General features: G+C 39.6%; 2 protein-coding genes across 4 annotated transcripts in view; both read right to left on the bottom strand.

Annotated features, from left to right (window-relative positions):
• ilk (integrin-linked kinase) overlaps window positions 1-2,748 on the bottom strand; it is a 29,451-nt gene extending 26,703 nt beyond the window's left edge. Inside the window, exons 1-2 of one of the 2 annotated variants that reach the window (XM_047379689.1) lie at window positions 2,567-2,748; window positions 1,999-2,122 (exon numbers count right to left, since the gene is read on the bottom strand). In XM_047379689.1, the coding sequence (XP_047235645.1) occupies window positions 1,999-2,087 (89 nt within the window). In that variant the 5' untranslated portion in view covers window positions 2,088-2,122; window positions 2,567-2,748. Of the gene's footprint in view, window positions 1-1,998; window positions 2,125-2,566 lie in introns of both variants that reach the window. The other variant, XM_047379690.1, reaches the window with a different exon arrangement.
• Window positions 2,749-6,581: 3,833 nt separating this feature from the next.
• timm10b (translocase of inner mitochondrial membrane 10 homolog B (yeast)) lies at window positions 6,582-7,947 on the bottom strand. 2 transcript variants are annotated; one of them, XM_047379441.1, is made up of 3 exons: window positions 7,671-7,947; window positions 7,494-7,589; window positions 6,582-7,280 (listed from the first exon to the last, which is right to left on the bottom strand). In XM_047379441.1, the coding sequence occupies exons 1-3, from the start codon at window positions 7,695-7,697 to the stop codon at window positions 6,846-6,848; spliced, it is 558 nt and encodes a 185-aa protein (XP_047235397.1). In that variant the 5' UTR covers window positions 7,698-7,947; the 3' UTR covers window positions 6,582-6,845. The 2 variants fall into 2 exon arrangements, with proteins under 2 accessions (XP_047235397.1, XP_047235396.1); XM_047379440.1 differs by having other exon boundaries at window positions 6,582-7,283; window positions 7,671-7,943.
• Window positions 7,948-13,477: the final 5,530 nt, after the last annotated feature.

Below are 13,477 nucleotides of genomic sequence, written 5' to 3'. Positions count from 1 at the left end.
AGAGCTGCCTGAGAAGTTCTGTCAGCAAAGGGCTTGGCCCTGTATGGAGCTGAGCAGAGGAAATGGACTTGGCTGTTGCGTGGTTGGCCAGCAGCTCCGCGGGCCTGAACGTCAACAAACTGTACATATATGGCCGGGTCTAAGAATGAGATAACAAGGATCTTTAGTTGTGAGGTTTTCTTACTCCTTCTAACTAAGAGAATGTGAAAAGAGGCAACAGTGTTTTGGAACCTCTGAACAATTAGAAACAAAAGGTTGGCACTCACTGTCACAAAACATTCCTACAGTTGTTATATTTTAATTATATGTTACTTAACTAATTAAAAGTGTCATTATATATGCCCATAAATAGTAATATGTTAGGCGATAATATGGCAAAGTGTTCCACAGCAACACCAAACAAAACAACAAGTTTATAAAAAATATATTTTGCTTGATTGCTTTTCAAAAAAAAGGCCACCAAGCCCACAGATCTCACACTAAGAAGGAGAGAGTTACAGAGTCAGGGGGACACTGTTGCAAAAAATCCTTCTCCTTTAGTTTTTTGCCTTCTTCAGGGTCAGCAGGCCCTTATCACACGACCTCAAGGACCTACAGGATGCAAAAGCTCCTCCATGTACTGTGGTGCGTGTCTGTGTAAAGCTCTAAAAGTCAAAACCAAGATCCTAGTTAATGGAAAGCTAGCTCAACTGAAACAGTTACCAGTTTCAGTTAACCGAAACAATTGCTGAATGCTTTAGAGGACTGAGTCAAAAGCCTTCTTACCAACCTGATGGCATTCATAGAGGTTTTGTTAAGACAAGTGAACGATGAGGTACAGTAATCCAGACATAAAAGAATAAAAGCGTTAATTATATCATAAGATATGATATGTCATTAATATAGGACTTAACTTAGGTCTATGTCTTAGATGATAAACACAACATAACCACATATTTGTTAACAGAAGCAATCTGTTGGGGCTAATAACAAGGATTTCAATGTTCGCCTTTCCTGCTGTTCTTGGACTTGCAGCTAGAATTTCTGCGACTCAGGTGCGACGTCCTTACAAGATCCAAGCTCAAATTGAACACAGCTTTAAAAGAAAAATGCAACAAAGTTTCATCTGCTTAGCAGTGGTAACAGATGTGTCACAGAGGAAACAGGTATAATAGAAGCAAAAGGGACCCCAAAAATGAACCTTTTGGCATCCCGTAGACCAGAAAAGCGGAAGAAGAGCTAATTTATGAAGAAATCGATCCGTCCATCGTCTAGACCAACTTACCTGTGCAGGGGTTGCTGGGATCCATCTATTGTTATAAATAAATGAGATGGGCCTTTCTTTGTTCAACGAGATTAAATGTTGAGATGATCCACAATTATCAGAGTTAAATGATATTTTATAATCTTTTAATAATGTTTCCACACTTTAATTCAAAAAAAGCGCCGCACAATATGTCATAAAAACATCTTAATTATAATATCAGTGTGTACGACATTAATCTCACATGCCATGCAATATTTGTTGCCTATTAAATTTTGGGTGTAATGAATTCACACTTTGCATGCCAGTAATATGTTCAACAAGTTGAGTTTAGTCTTAATGCACCTAACACTGATCCTAGCTGATATTGTCATCATGATATCCAACAATAACGCAGCCATTCAATGATTTTCTCACATTGTTTAGCTGTAATCAAAAAGCCAACGTTTTGTTCGTGCAGATGAGTTTTAAGACTTCCTTCATGTCATCAGTAGAAAGACAAATAAGGGGTGCAGCACAACATTAAAAATCACAATATGAAAACTATGTGTGCATCTTTAACATGCCAATAATCACTGTGTATGCACACGCACACATACCTGCCCTTCCTATGACCAGTTTTTGCGTAATCTGTGTTTACCTGTCATTGCACTGACTTGACAGCTTAATTCCAGCATCAAAATGTACCAGAAACCACTTTCAGTGCAGGTATAACTCCAGCATTATGGGCATCAGGGACTGATATATGAACTTACCCCAGGTTGAGGTCATTCTCTGTGTTGTCCAGCCACAGACGGACAGCCACTGAGTTCCCTTCTCGACACTGTGTGAAAATGTCATCCATGCTTGTGCCCCAGGCTGGCCGTTTGTTCCCCCAGTCTCTTTAAAAAGCAAGGGCATAGATTCTGTAAAGGGTTCAATAATGCACCTATGCACTTTTCTCTCATAGCTAAAGAAATGGTTTTGTAACTTTTTTTTGCCGGTAATAAGATAATGCTTAGAGCAAAACCTGCCTATTAATCATAATTCTTAAAGCCATAGGTTCTGGAGTTATTATATATTAAACCATCCACAAACTATCACATTATCTCCAGTCGATAGAGCAGGAAATAATTGTGTGGTGAAGTCAACATATAGCTGGACTTTGCAACATTTCCTCCTTGCTTTTTCTTTCTACGTTGGCTCGGATGGGCTGGCCCCTCTGGACCACTATGAAACCCATTGCTAAAAAAAGTTAACGTTAAACCCAGAACAAAACTTTCAATAGAAACAAAACTATAAAGTTTTACTGAGCATATTGAAAGACAGTGTCGAAAATCTTACCAGTTGGGTTCTTGTGGAGTTCTTTCTCTTTTTCCTCCCACACCAGAACCACAGTCTCCTCACCACTGGTCGCTCTGAGTCCACGCCCCGCTTTCCGAGCTGATGTGGGCTCCAGAGCTCCCCCCCAGCCAGACGTCCTGGGACAATGATGCAGCGGCGCCCCCTGTAGGCGGCAATGCAACGATGCGTCTGCCTTTAGAGCAATATAAAAATATACAGTTTTTGAAAAGCCTAGTCAACTAATAACAATAATCATAATAGTGGTAGAAATCTGAGGGAAGTAAAATATTTTAATGGACAATATATTTTTGTAAGAATTATTTTATGATCAGCAGTATGACCCATAAACAATCTTTATAACGTACACCTTGCTAGTACTAGTGTGGATGCACTTTTGTCTTTTCACTTGCCTTAATGTGTTTTGGCATTGATTCAAAAAGGTGTTGATCAGAGATTTTGGTTCATTTTGATATAACAGCATCATGGAGTTGCTGTAGATTTCTGTGCTGCACTTCCATGATGCGAATCTGCCGCTCCACCACATCCCAAAGGTATTATGAACTGTGAGGTAGGAGCTGGACGAACATGCAGACAGGACTGTGGAAGCAGCATGGTGAGTTGAAATGATGATGATGAAACAAATGACAAAAACCTACAGGCAGGGACAAGGAGAACTGAGCATGGTTTCACACAGCGGTATTTAATAAACTGTGGTAATGTCATGCAAAAATCAATGCTATAAAGGACAGGAATAAATCGGCTAAATGAAAAATACCATCATCACATAATAGCAAGATGGCAAATATCTGACTTCAATTAAAAGGTGTAAAGTTTGTATTTCATACTGTGTTGCATCAGAGTGCATTCTTTTATTCAGGGAGTTGCTCAATATAAGAAATTGCATTCATCATAACATTAGTGTCTGTATATCACAAACTAAATAGCCTTAACGCCCACAACTGATATATAGATTTATTGCCTGCGACAGAAAAAGTCAAGGTGAGTGGTACGCACGTTTTGTAATGGTCTATATATGACTAGAACTACTTTTAGCAATAGTATCACAATTACATATTTTTCTGACGTAAATGTTCACATTAATTGTATTTATTGACATCTTCGAAAGTACAGTAATTAGATAGCAGTAAATCTGTGGCTTTGCCACTATTCAGTCACCTAAAAAAACGCCTAAGGCCTCTGATGATATGACAATGATTACAAAGTAGTCTCTTATCCCTTTTTGTTCAATTAGATCCATTGACAGGGGATATTTATTCTAGCTCTTTTTAGAAGTCAACAGACTGCCTGATGTTCACAATAGCATTGTATCGATTAAAAGTAATTACCTTTATGGCAATCCCATCTGCCTGCAGAGTGTTGCCATTGTTGGAAAGCTTATATTGTTTATCATAGCCTTAATGGATTTTAACAGTGTGTAACAGATCTGAACTCTAGATCCGGCAATGTGAGATCATCTTGATCATGCAGGAAGGAAACTATGGGAGGAGACAGAGATGTGACGAAGGTCATGAACTCATTCACAACCACAGCAGTCAGACCTGCAGCTTTGTCAGAACATCTAGCAGCAGAACGGCTTTCAAAAATTCAAAGAATTTAGATGTAATCATGTGAATAGATTGAGAGTTCATTTTGCCATATTAACTGTTTTATGTCTCTTTTGATCAATAATAAAACAGAAAACCTGGAATGTTGACACACAAGCACCTTTATTTCACGTTATGCCACATAAAAAAATCAGGATTTGAACTTTTTATTATAACTTGTACTGTTTTTAGGCACATTGCCATAGTGCACCAACACTATATTATTTCAATCTGCAATCATCTTTCACCATTGCTTTAAATTAAACAAATGTCAAAAACAAGTCATAGAAGAAAACAGACAAAAGGAAGGAAGTATTTAAAGGGATGGGCTGTGAACTCAGAAGTGAGATTCTGGTAAAACGTTAAAGGCAGTTAATATCTTGGAATCTTCATTTAGTTTAAATCCAGATTGTCCTGAAGGCTACAGCCAACAGCTAGTCTGACAGAGACAAAGACCAAAGAGGATATTTACTGTGTTAAAATACAGGGGTTGGACAATGAAACTGAAACACCTGTCATTTTAGTGTGGGAGGTTTCATGGCTAAATTGTACCAGTCTGGTAGCCAGTCTTCATTGATTGCACATTGCACCAGTAAGAGCAGAGTGTGAAGGTTCAATTAGCAGGGTAAGAGCACAGTTTTGCTCAAAATATTGAAATGCACACAACATTATGGGTGACATACCAGAGTTCAAAAGCGGACAAATTGTTTGTGCACGTCTTGCTGGCGCATCTGTGACCAAGACAGCAAGTCTTTGTGATGTATCAAGAGCCACGGTATCCAGGGTAATGTCAGCATACCACCAAGAAGGACGAACCACATCCAACAGGATTAACTGTGGACGCAAGAGGAAGCTGTGTGAAAGGGATGTTCGGGTGCTAACCCGGATTGTATCCAAAAAACATAAAACCACGGCTGCCCAAATCACGGCAGAATTAAATGTGCACCTCAACTCTCCTGTTTCCACCAGAACTGTCTGTTAGGAACTCCACGGGGTCAATATACACGACCGGGCTACTATAGCCAAACCTTTGGTCAATCATGCCAATGCCAAACGTCGGTTTCAATGGTGCAAAAAGGAGCGCAAATCTTGGGCTGTGGACAATGTGAAACATGTATTGTTGTCTGATGAGTCCACCTTTACTGTTTTCCCCACATCCGGGAGAGTTACGGTGTGGAGAAGCCCCAAAGAAGCGTACCACCCAGACTGTTGCATGCCCAGAGTGAAGCATGGGGGTGGATCAGTGATGGTTTGGGCTGCCATATCATGGCATTCCCTTGGCCCAATACTTGTGCTAGAAGGGCGCGTCACTGCCAAGGACTACCGAACCATTCTTGAGGACCACGTGCATCCAATGGTTCAAACATTGTATCCTGAAGGCGGTGCCGTGTATCAGGATGACAATGCACCAATACACACAGCAAGACTGGTGAAAGATTGGTTTGATGAACATGAAAGTGAAGTTGAACATCTCCCATGGCCTGCACAGTCACCAGTTCTAAATATTATTGAGCCACTTTGGGGTGTTTTGGAGGAGCGAGTCAGGAAACGTTTACCTCCACCAGTATCACGTAGTGACCTGACCACTATCCTGCAAGAAGAATGGCTTAAAATCCCTCTGACCACTGTGCTGGACTTGTATCTGTCATTCCCAAGACAAATTGACGCTGTATTGGCCGCAAAAGGAGGCCCTACACCATACTAATAAATTGTTGTGGTCTAAAACCAGGTGTTTCAGTTTCATTGTCCAACCCCTGTAACTCCAACATTAAAGTGTCATTGCAGCTTATCTAAAGGCCTGTTTATAAACCTCTAAACTGTAATCTCGTTTGTATCGAGTTCTTATTTCATACAGGAAATGGAGGTAGGGGGCGGTACCCTTCCAATAACCTTTGAGACAGGTACCGAGACCTTGTAAAGGGTTTCCAGTCAAAAAAGCTACTTTATTTAAACGTAGGGCATTGTGAAAAATATACATGAATTAATAAAAACTATAACTTTGCTTTTGGTAGTTTTTTGTTACACCAGTTACTTTGACCAGAAACAGCTGACATATTTCATTCTTAGGCTGTAGTTTACATGGGCCAGTTATTTGTGGTGCACTGCTTTCTACCTCCATTTATTTTGTAACTAATCATCAGCTTGGGTGTAAATAACCACACAATCAAAACTTGAAAATGGTTTAAGGGTTTCTAAAATAGTATTCCAATAAACAGCTAGCTTATGAGATTGGAGTTGTTTTAAGACAGGAGAAGTCAGATCTGGTCTCGGCTGCTCTCAAACTAGCCGTTATTTTTGCCCTCTGGGACCTACTAATCTGGATTTATACCAAATGACAACGCCAAGAGAATTATCTGCAGGAGGTAATGTATTAACTGCTTATAGCCTTTTAACAGAATGATCCCTTTAAGTTAACTTTCTGTCAGCAATCCTTTATTTTTAATCTAAAATCAGTAAGACAATAGTTACCTTATACAATAAATAAATAAAAAACCCAAAACAAAGTTTATACCAGTCAATAAAATATTTAATGACTGTTGGGATCATCATCAGATACCAGCTGTTTGTGGTGGAAGTTGAGGACAGATGTTCCAGTCTGACCAACAAGACACTCTAGACCTGTCAGGTCTCATGTTTTAGACTCTGTAGGACCTGCTTTTTGGCCCATTTTCTGGTCATGGTGTCTGGTCATTCTGGATTCCAGACACAGCAGGCTGAGGAAATCCTGCTGTATTCAATGGTCCAGTTTCTTTAAGCTCTGAGACATTTTCAGTTCTGGGTGTGAGTGGTGCGGCAGGTGATAAACTTATTCCTTTGGCTGGAATTCCTAATCCTGCTTGCTTCAAGGCAGAGTCGTGGACTTCTGGTGCTACTTTAGTCACTGAAGGAGTAATCTGAGTAGGTGGAGATGAATTTATGGGGGTCTGAATTGCTGGGGCAGCTTCTGAGGTTGCAATAGCTGCAGCCTCGGCTGCCTTTGCATTCTCTGCAGCCTTGCTCTCCATCTCCTCCATCCTCCGCTGCACCATCCGAGGCATCAGCTGCACATAGGTGCCCATCAAGCGGTGGTTTGTGCGAATCAGCTTCCCAGCACAGCTGTCCACGCAGCTCTCCTTGACAGACAGCAGGAATGTTAGTCAGCATACAATATTTGGGCAAGGACATGTAATCTTTGCCTGATTGTTATCATTGAATCGTCTACACTATACATACTCTATATGAGTAGATAATTAACACGTTTGTAACATGATGGTAATTAGGGTGCATCATCTACAGTCAGTGTATTATGTTGACAGGATTATGATTATTTCTGCCCCCAGTACCTCGTCCATTGTGAGGTTTCTGTAGTTGAAGTTACTTGTGCAGCGCCGGAAGCAGATTTCAGTCATGCGGTTGTAAACCAGAAGGAAATCCCGCAGCTGGAAGAGATCCAGTCATTCCGAGTCACCATCCACGTCTTTATTTACAAATCGGTCAAACTGAGTGGAAAAGGGACTTACGTTTCTCAGCTGCTGGTCCGGATCCATCGGTCTTTTTCTCGGTGGCGATCCACTGCTTTGCTAACGTGTTAACAAGTGAGCTGCTCAGTAGTTCCGCGGAACCGGGAGCATTCGGGTCTTGCCAATTAGTGACTAACTTGGAAGTCAAAAAACCCGCAAGATCAGATTTACTTTTAAACCTCCAAGTCTAACCAGTTACACATGAAATGAAGTGGCATGACATTCACATGCGAGCGGCCATGTTTGAAGCATAGATCGTCTCTGCTTATAAGGAGGTTTCACTCTGCAGCGCATTGGCAGAAATGTTGGTGTGGCAGCAAAACCAGTCCCTTTTTGAAAAAAGCTTTTACAGACGGTTCCGTTTTTTTCCCCCCACATAAATATTCAGAATTTCTACACTATGATCAGTATTTGATATATATAAAACTTTGAATACATTAAAGCTATTAAAATAAACCTCATCGTAGTTCCTCTTGTCAGTGTCACTTTACGTATTTTCAACTCATGCACATGAGCATTCTAAGTTCATTGTTTTATGTATGTATACATGACCTTAATAACATATTTTAATGGACCTCAGTCTTAGTTATTGAAGCCCCTTCCTTACAGTATCAATGCGCAGGTCAATTATATCAAAATGTTATTCATTAACACCCATATGGCTGTTTTTTGTTCAATAGCCTATATATGACAAAAACATAATAAAACCCTTGAATAATCAGTGGCCCCCACCTTTCTACACTTTTGAAAACTTGCTGGCAGTGCTCGGTTTACAAGTATCTTAAAGCTACATTTCTACAGATTTTTGAACAAAATAAAAAAGGAAAGATACAAGACCTGATTTATTTTAGCAATAGGTACATATAGCATTATTTATTTACACATTGGCCTTTTTACCTGTGCAGTCGAAACAGGACAATAAAATTCGACGCACTCCCTCCGGCTTCAATCCTTTTCAAAAAATCACAGTCCCTTTCTGTTTCCAGCTGTGAGAGTAATGTAGAAAGTGGTTCCTAAAATGGACTCAATATATAATACAACCATAACAGCAATGTTTTTCATCTCTAAGAAAACGATCTAGAAGTGGAAGGAGCTAAAGCAGATTTGCGTCTGCTATGTATATCTTTCAGTTAGAGAACTGAAGGTTTGATCTCTTAACTCTCCACTCAGAAGGTTTAAACGATGGCCTAGAATGTTTAAAGTGACGTTTTGTTAAAAGGCTTTAGAGAGATAATATACTGGTCCTTCTCAAAATATTAACATATTGTGATAAAGTTCATTATTTTCCATAATGTCATGATGAAAATTTAACATTCATATATTTTAGATTCATTGCACACTAACCGAAATATTTCAGGTCTTTTATTGTCTTAATACGGATGATTTTGGCATACAGCTCATGAAAACCCAAAATTCCTATCTCACAAAATTAGCATATCATTAAAAGGGTCTCTAAATGAGCTATGAACCTAATCATCTGAATCAACGAGTTAACTCTAAACACCTGCAAAAGATTCCTGGGGCCTTTAAAACTCCCAGCCTGGTTCATCACTCAAAACCCCAATCATGGGTAAGACTGCCGACCTGACTGCTGTCCAGAAGGCCACTATTGACACCCTCAAGCAAGAGGGTAAGACACAGAAAGAAATTTCTGAACGAATAGGCTGTTCCCAGAGTGCTGTATCAAGGCACCTCAGTGGGAAGTCTGTGGGAAGGAAAAAGTGTGGCAGAAAACGCTGCACAACGAGAAGAGGTGACCGGACCCTGAGGAAGATTGTGGAGAAGGGCCGATTCCAGACCCTGGGGGACCTGCGGAAGCAGTGGACTGAGTCTGGAGTAGAAACATCCAGAGCCACCGTGCACAGGCGTGTGCAGGAAATGGGCTGCAGGTGCTGCATTCCCCAGACCTGGGCTACAGAGAAGCAGCACTGGACTGTTGCTCAGTGGTCCAAAGTACTTTTTTCGGATGAAAGCAAATTCTGCATGTCATTCAGAAATCAAGATGCCAGAGTCTGGAGGAAGACTGGGGAGAAGGAAATGCCAAAATGCCAGAAGTCCAGTGTCAAGTACCCACAGTCAGTGATGGTCTGGGGTGCCGTGTCAGCTGCTGGTGTTGGTCCACTGTGTTTTATCAAGGGCAGGGTCAATGCAGCTAGCTATCAGGAGATTTTGGAGCACTTCATGCTTCCATCTGCTGAAAAGCTTTATGGAGATGAAGATTTCATTTTTCAGCACGACCTGGCACCTGCTCACAGTGCCAAAACCACTGGTAAATGGTTTACTGACCATGGTATCACTGTGCTCAATTGGCCTGCCAACTCTCCTGACCTGAACCCCATAGAGAATCTGTGGGATATTGTGAAGAGAACGTTGAGAGACTCAAGACCCAACACTCTGGATGAGCTAAAGGGCGCTATCGAAGCATCCTGGGCCTCCATAAGACCTCAGCAGTGCCACAGGCTGATTGCCTCCATGCCACGCCGCATTGAAGCAGTCATTTCTGCAAAAGGATTACCGACCAAGTATTGAGTGCATAACTGTACATGATTATTTGAAGGTTGACGTTTTTTGTATTAAAAACACTTTTCTTTTATTGGTCGGATGAAATATGCTAATTTTGTGAGATAGGAATTTTGGGTTTTCATGAGCTGTGTGCCAAAATCATCCGTATTAAGACAATAAAAGACCAGAAATATTTCAGTTAGTGTGCAATGAATCTAAAATATATGAATGTTAAATTTTCATCATGACATTATGGAAAATAATGAACTTTATCACAATATGCTAATATTTTGAGAAGGACCTGTACATGCAGTAAATCACTGCCAAATGCAAATGAGATGAATTTTTAAAACCACTAGGATGTTTTTGAGATTAGAATTGTTTTAAAATTGTCGAATTCTCTTTTTTTCTCTTGGCCCCTTTTTGACTAGCCCTTGCGTCACCCTCTTGGACTAACTACACTGGATTTAAACAAGATAAAGACACCAAGAAGGACTTCGACTGCAGACAAGATATTAGTTTCAAAAATCCTAACCTATTTCTTTAATGCGTCCTTGTGTCCTAAGATCCTTTAGTTGGTGTTTGAAGGTGTGTGTAAAGTTTCTGAAAAGAGCACTATATAGTCTTTAAAATATAGGACTCACTAGGAGGTGCTGAATTAATGTTGCATATAGTGTGACAATGGATTTGAGTCCTTTTTGCATAACTTGGCTGGGTTTTTTAAATTGTCTAAATGTCTTTTTATCTATTAAAAGAGCAGCAGATTTAAATATATACTATTGCTCTTCAGTCTTGGCAAGTCATCTACGTGTAATCTGGTTGCTATAACATACATTAAGAATGGGATGAAAGCACAAATAAATTCTGGTTTGTCTTTCATTTTACAATCAACAGGGGACTTTTGGTAAAAGCCATTATTCACTCTTTTTTTGTCTCTCATCGTTTTGCTGCCATAAAACGTCCTCTGAGTCATATAAAAATAAGCAATTAAATGGCAAGGTAATAAATTAAGTTTACAATGGTAGGGGTTCATCACTATAAACAATTATCCTGGCTAAAAGAAAAAAGAGGCCTAATTTTTTTAATTTGACTTCTGAACAGCAGCAGCCACAGTGACAAAAACTATATCATAGTGTTACTTGAATTCTTTCTAAAATCACCCAATATTATTAAACAATATTAAAGGTAATCTTCTTTTTGCAGACCTTCTTCAACAAATAAACTCCTTTTTGAAAACTGTTGGTTGGACATCATTGCTATAAAGAAGAGAAAGTGACATTTATTTGCCAATTCATGCAACACGGGGATAACAATGTAATTTGGGCACCTGCTGCTGCTGTTATAATAAAACACAGTTTCAAGTCTCATCAGAGAGGAGCATCTCCACACATTAAGCTGTCACAGGTAAATCTTGGTGATTCAACTTCCTGACATATACCTGTTTTCTTGTAAAAAGAGGAAAGGACCTTTCATCGTGCAATCATCTGCTGTCGCAAGAAACTTTAAATCTGTAGCTCAGCCAAAGGAACCTGGGACTAATCCTGTGCCTCAGGGCTTCCGATGAGCAATGTCATGTAAAGACTGAAACTCTGACAGAACTTTGACTTTTCTTGTAGTATTTGTAGGTATTCATCTGTTGCAAAATGGTGCTCATTAGATACTGTTGAGTTTGAATGGACAGATAAGGAAAACACTCTTTAAGCTTTTTACACATTTTGTCATGTTACAACCACAAACTTCATTGTATTATGGTGGGATTTTATTGGATAAGCTAACATAAAATAAAACAATTATTAAGTGGAAGGAAAATGATGCATGATTTTAAAATATTTTACAAATAGAAGTCTGAAAGATGTGAGGTGTATATGTTTCAGGCTCCCAAAACAAATAGTTTAATAAACCTACTTTTAAAATCATTGTAGCAAGTCTTTTGAAGCATGTTTCTACCAACTTTGCACATCTAGAAACAAAATCTTTTGCAGATTCTTTTTTGCAAAACAAATCAGACTGAAGCAAATCACATCAATTGTGTCAGTTAACATAATTTTTCAAAACTTGACACAGATTTTCAATTGTATTAAGATCTGGACTTTGACCAGGCTCTTTCAATCCTCACAGAGGACTGTGAAGAGCAGTCTTCCCACCACCTTGGACTGGTACACATCACGATGCAGGGAGAGGGCCCTCCTCATCATGAAGGACTATCCCCTTACAGCATACAGACTGTTTTAGCCCCTCCCGTCAGGCAGGCAGCTGAGGAGCATTAAGAGCAAGATCACCAGGCTCTGAAACAGCTTCTTCTCTGAAGCTGTCAGACTGTTGAACTCAAGCCACACTCTGTAGATTCTCACCACACACTGACCTGCACTAACTACTTCGCCCACCAAAGGTACAATATTTCACTCACTTATAGGTGCAATATTAAGGACTACCTCATGATTTACATGTGTATTTAGTCTTTTGCAAAGTTAATTTCAGCATCACTATTTAACTGTGTATATTTCTTTTTTTTTTGCTCTTGGCCACACATACTTTTACTGATTTCTATTTATTGTTAGATTTAGCTTTGCATGTTATACTTAGTTTTCTTTTTACTAAAGTATTAGTATTACATGTTAAGGTACGAATTTTGTACCTTAACATGTAAATGTGAGCTGGTATGACAATAAAAAACCCTTGAATCTTTGAATCCTTCTAACACATAAATATGCTATGATCTAAATCATTATATTTCCATTTTTTTCCATTATGTTTAGGGTCCTTGTGTCTTGCTGGAACCTCTGCCCCTGTCTCAGGTCTTTCTGCATTTAGCTCCACTTATCTTCTCATGGGCTCTCACCTGCTTCCTGAACAAAAGCACCCCACCACGATTTTTTATGATGGGATGGTTTAGTCAGAAAATGTTTAATGTTAGCTTTGAACCACAAATGTAGGCCTACAGGTTACATTTTGGTCTGCTCTGACCAGAGTATCTACTACCACGTTAATGCTGTGTCTCTACAAGGATGGTGGTAAATTTAAAATGAGACTTCTTATAACTTTGTTTCAACAATGGTTTCCTTCTTGCCACTCTTCCAGAAGTCCTGAGTTTTGGAGCACATGACTTACAGTCCTATCAACAGATTCTCCCACCTGAGATGTGGATCTCTGCAACTGCTCCAAAGTTACCATGGGCCTCTCGGCAATTTCTCAAATTCATGATCAGATAATAATCCTTGCCTGGCCTGTCAATTTAGGTAGATGGACATGTCTTGGTAGGTTTGCAGTTGTGGCTTTCTCTTTTCCATGTTTTTTGATAGCTTGCA

Source organism: Girardinichthys multiradiatus, chromosome 11, assembly GCF_021462225.1.
Source record: "Girardinichthys multiradiatus isolate DD_20200921_A chromosome 11, DD_fGirMul_XY1, whole genome shotgun sequence".
NCBI lineage: Eukaryota > Metazoa > Chordata > Actinopteri > Cyprinodontiformes > Goodeidae > Girardinichthys > Girardinichthys multiradiatus.
This window is presented reverse-complemented; position numbering and strand designations above follow the sequence as displayed.

Bases quoted from the DNA above. Each gene is read 5' to 3' on its own strand.
- timm10b (XM_047379440.1), bottom strand. From the start codon at position 7,697: ATGGATCCGGACCAGCAGCTGAGAAAC. The intron at 7,590-7,670 runs GTAAGTCCCTTT...GATCTCTTCCAG, and splicing joins CGGACCAGCAGCTGAGAAAC to CTGCGGGATTTCCTTCTGGT. The intron at 7,284-7,493 runs GTACTGGGGGCA...CTGTCTGTCAAG, and splicing joins GAAACCTCACAATGGACGAG to GAGAGCTGCGTGGACAGCTG.